Source organism: Staurois parvus, unplaced genomic scaffold (assembly GCF_062004578.1).
Source record: "Staurois parvus isolate SC_StPar_1 unplaced genomic scaffold, SC_StPar_1.0 ptg001192l, whole genome shotgun sequence".
Lineage (NCBI taxonomy): Eukaryota > Metazoa > Chordata > Amphibia > Anura > Ranidae > Staurois > Staurois parvus.
The window spans coordinates 1,888,230-1,890,268 of NW_028318988.1; the positions used below are offsets into that span (position 1 = coordinate 1,888,230).

A 2,039-nucleotide genomic window follows, 5' to 3' on the forward strand; every position below is an offset into this window, starting at 1 on the left:
TATTTTTACCTGCTAATCTGACCAGTAATCTGTTGTTTCCTTTACAAGCTTTCCTGCATATGCATCGGTTAAAGTGTTGAGACAAACCATTAACCACTGACCTCAACCTTTATTTATTCATGTAAACCTTTTATCTCAACAGAAAAAAAAACTGTTGCTGTAACTGCCCTTGTAACTGCAATGTGAGCTTAAGTTTGGCATCAATTTGTTAGTGTATCTAAATCTGATAGTCCATCTAACACTATCACCCCCCCCCCACCAGGCTGTGCCTCCTGTGCTCCTTCAACCAGAGTGGAGGCACTTAATACAGGAGGTGTGTTACTGGCCAAATCACCAGGTGAAAACAGAGGGGAAAAAATTAGTGCAGCCACCACATATAATGATTGGTAAGCTGCAATGAATTCCATTTTTGGTTTGGGGTTTAATACCGCTTTAATGGCATAATAATGTGATGACTGACGTCCTTTATGACTTGTCTAACCAAGAATTCTGTTTGAACAGCCTTTTGTCCAGGATACAAATTCAGCTCCTACTCTAAGCTGTAAGTCACAATGGAGAATGTTTCCACCACCAGGAAAGACCTTGAGCTTCTCGGACTTCAAGAGTTGGAAGGACTCAAATATCTTTACTGTCCTCTGCTTGGTGTTATCTATTTGGGTATTTTGACCCTGAGTTCTGTAATTGTGTTTGTGGTATTGACTAACCGCAGTCTTCATGAACCCATGTACATTCTCATTTGTAACCTGGTGCTCAATGGCATTATTGGCAGCTCCTCATTTTTCCCAAAATTGTTGGTGGACCTTTTGACTTCAGCCAAGACCATTTCCCGTGAAGCCTGCCTGACCCAAACTATGTTTATGACGCTTTTTGCCTACCTTGATATTATGACGTTTTCAGTCATGGCATATGACCGTTATTTGGCGGTGTGTCGCCCATTGCAATATGCTCTCCTAATGACCAATGCCACGGTAATCAAAGTTTTGATCATTTGTTCCTTGGTTATGTTCATCTTACAATTGGGCACCATTCTCCTAACAATGAGACTACCACTTTGTGGGACACAAATCAAGAGTATTTTCTGTGATAACATGTCCATTTTTATCCTGGCCTGCACAGACACTACTGTTAATTATATATATGGAACGATTATTACCATTGCAATGTTAAGCTCCATGCTGTTTATCATTGCCTTTTCATATGTGCGTATATATGTTGTCTGTCTTAGATTATCTAAAGAGTCACGCCACAAGGCCCTGCACACTCTGGGAACACACCTAATCAATTTTTCCATTTTCCTCCTTGGCTTTCTCTTTTTCGCTTTCCGACACAGATTTGGCACCATTAATGTGCCTCTCAGTGCCCATGTTTGGCTATCGATCCCTTCCCTTCTGATTCCTCCACTCATGAACCCTCTAATTTTTGGGGTAAGGACAAAAGCCCTGAAAATAAAAATGGTTTTAGCTTTCAAAAAGGTGGCTGCACTTCTGAAACTCCTGCCCAAAGTGAAAATATAAAATGAATACTAAGATAGGGAGAAAATTGTATTTTTTTTTAAATTGTTAATTTCTCAAGTTTATTTTTTTGCCAGAACTTCTCAACTGTATTGAAGTATATAATCCTATTTAGTAATGAGTCAAACAGCCATGGGTTCTGGTTCACCAAGCTTCAAAGTTCGGATGCCAAACTGCGGGCGGCAGCTGCAGGCTTGGCAACATACATGTATATCACCGCCTGCTTTCTGTGACCTGTGCTGTAATTGGACACGGCAAGAGTTTGTCAGCAGGTTTCTCCCAATGATTTTGGCTGAAATCTGCTGATTGGCTGTGTCCAATCACAGCACAGAAAGTTTACAAACAGAACAGTGATTGGGCTGTTTCTTCTCCCTGAAAAACAGGGAGAAAAAACATCCATATCTGTAAGAGCAGTACATTTTACATTTGTTAGGCACCCGGTAATCCCTTTTCAGCCAGTGTCATTATTACAGTATTATATCTGATCACTGTATAACGGTCACTGGTGAAGTCAGTGTCAGTTAGTGT

General features: G+C 40.6%; 1 protein-coding gene across 1 annotated transcript; it reads left to right on the top strand.

Moving 5' to 3' along the window:
* Window positions 1–551: 551 nt before the first annotated feature.
* Window positions 552–1,514, top strand: LOC149438391 (olfactory receptor 52B6-like). The gene has a single exon (XM_089659919.1). It carries the CDS (start codon window positions 552–554, stop codon window positions 1,512–1,514), a length of 963 nt encoding a protein of 320 aa, XP_089516045.1.
* Window positions 1,515–2,039: the final 525 nt, after the last annotated feature.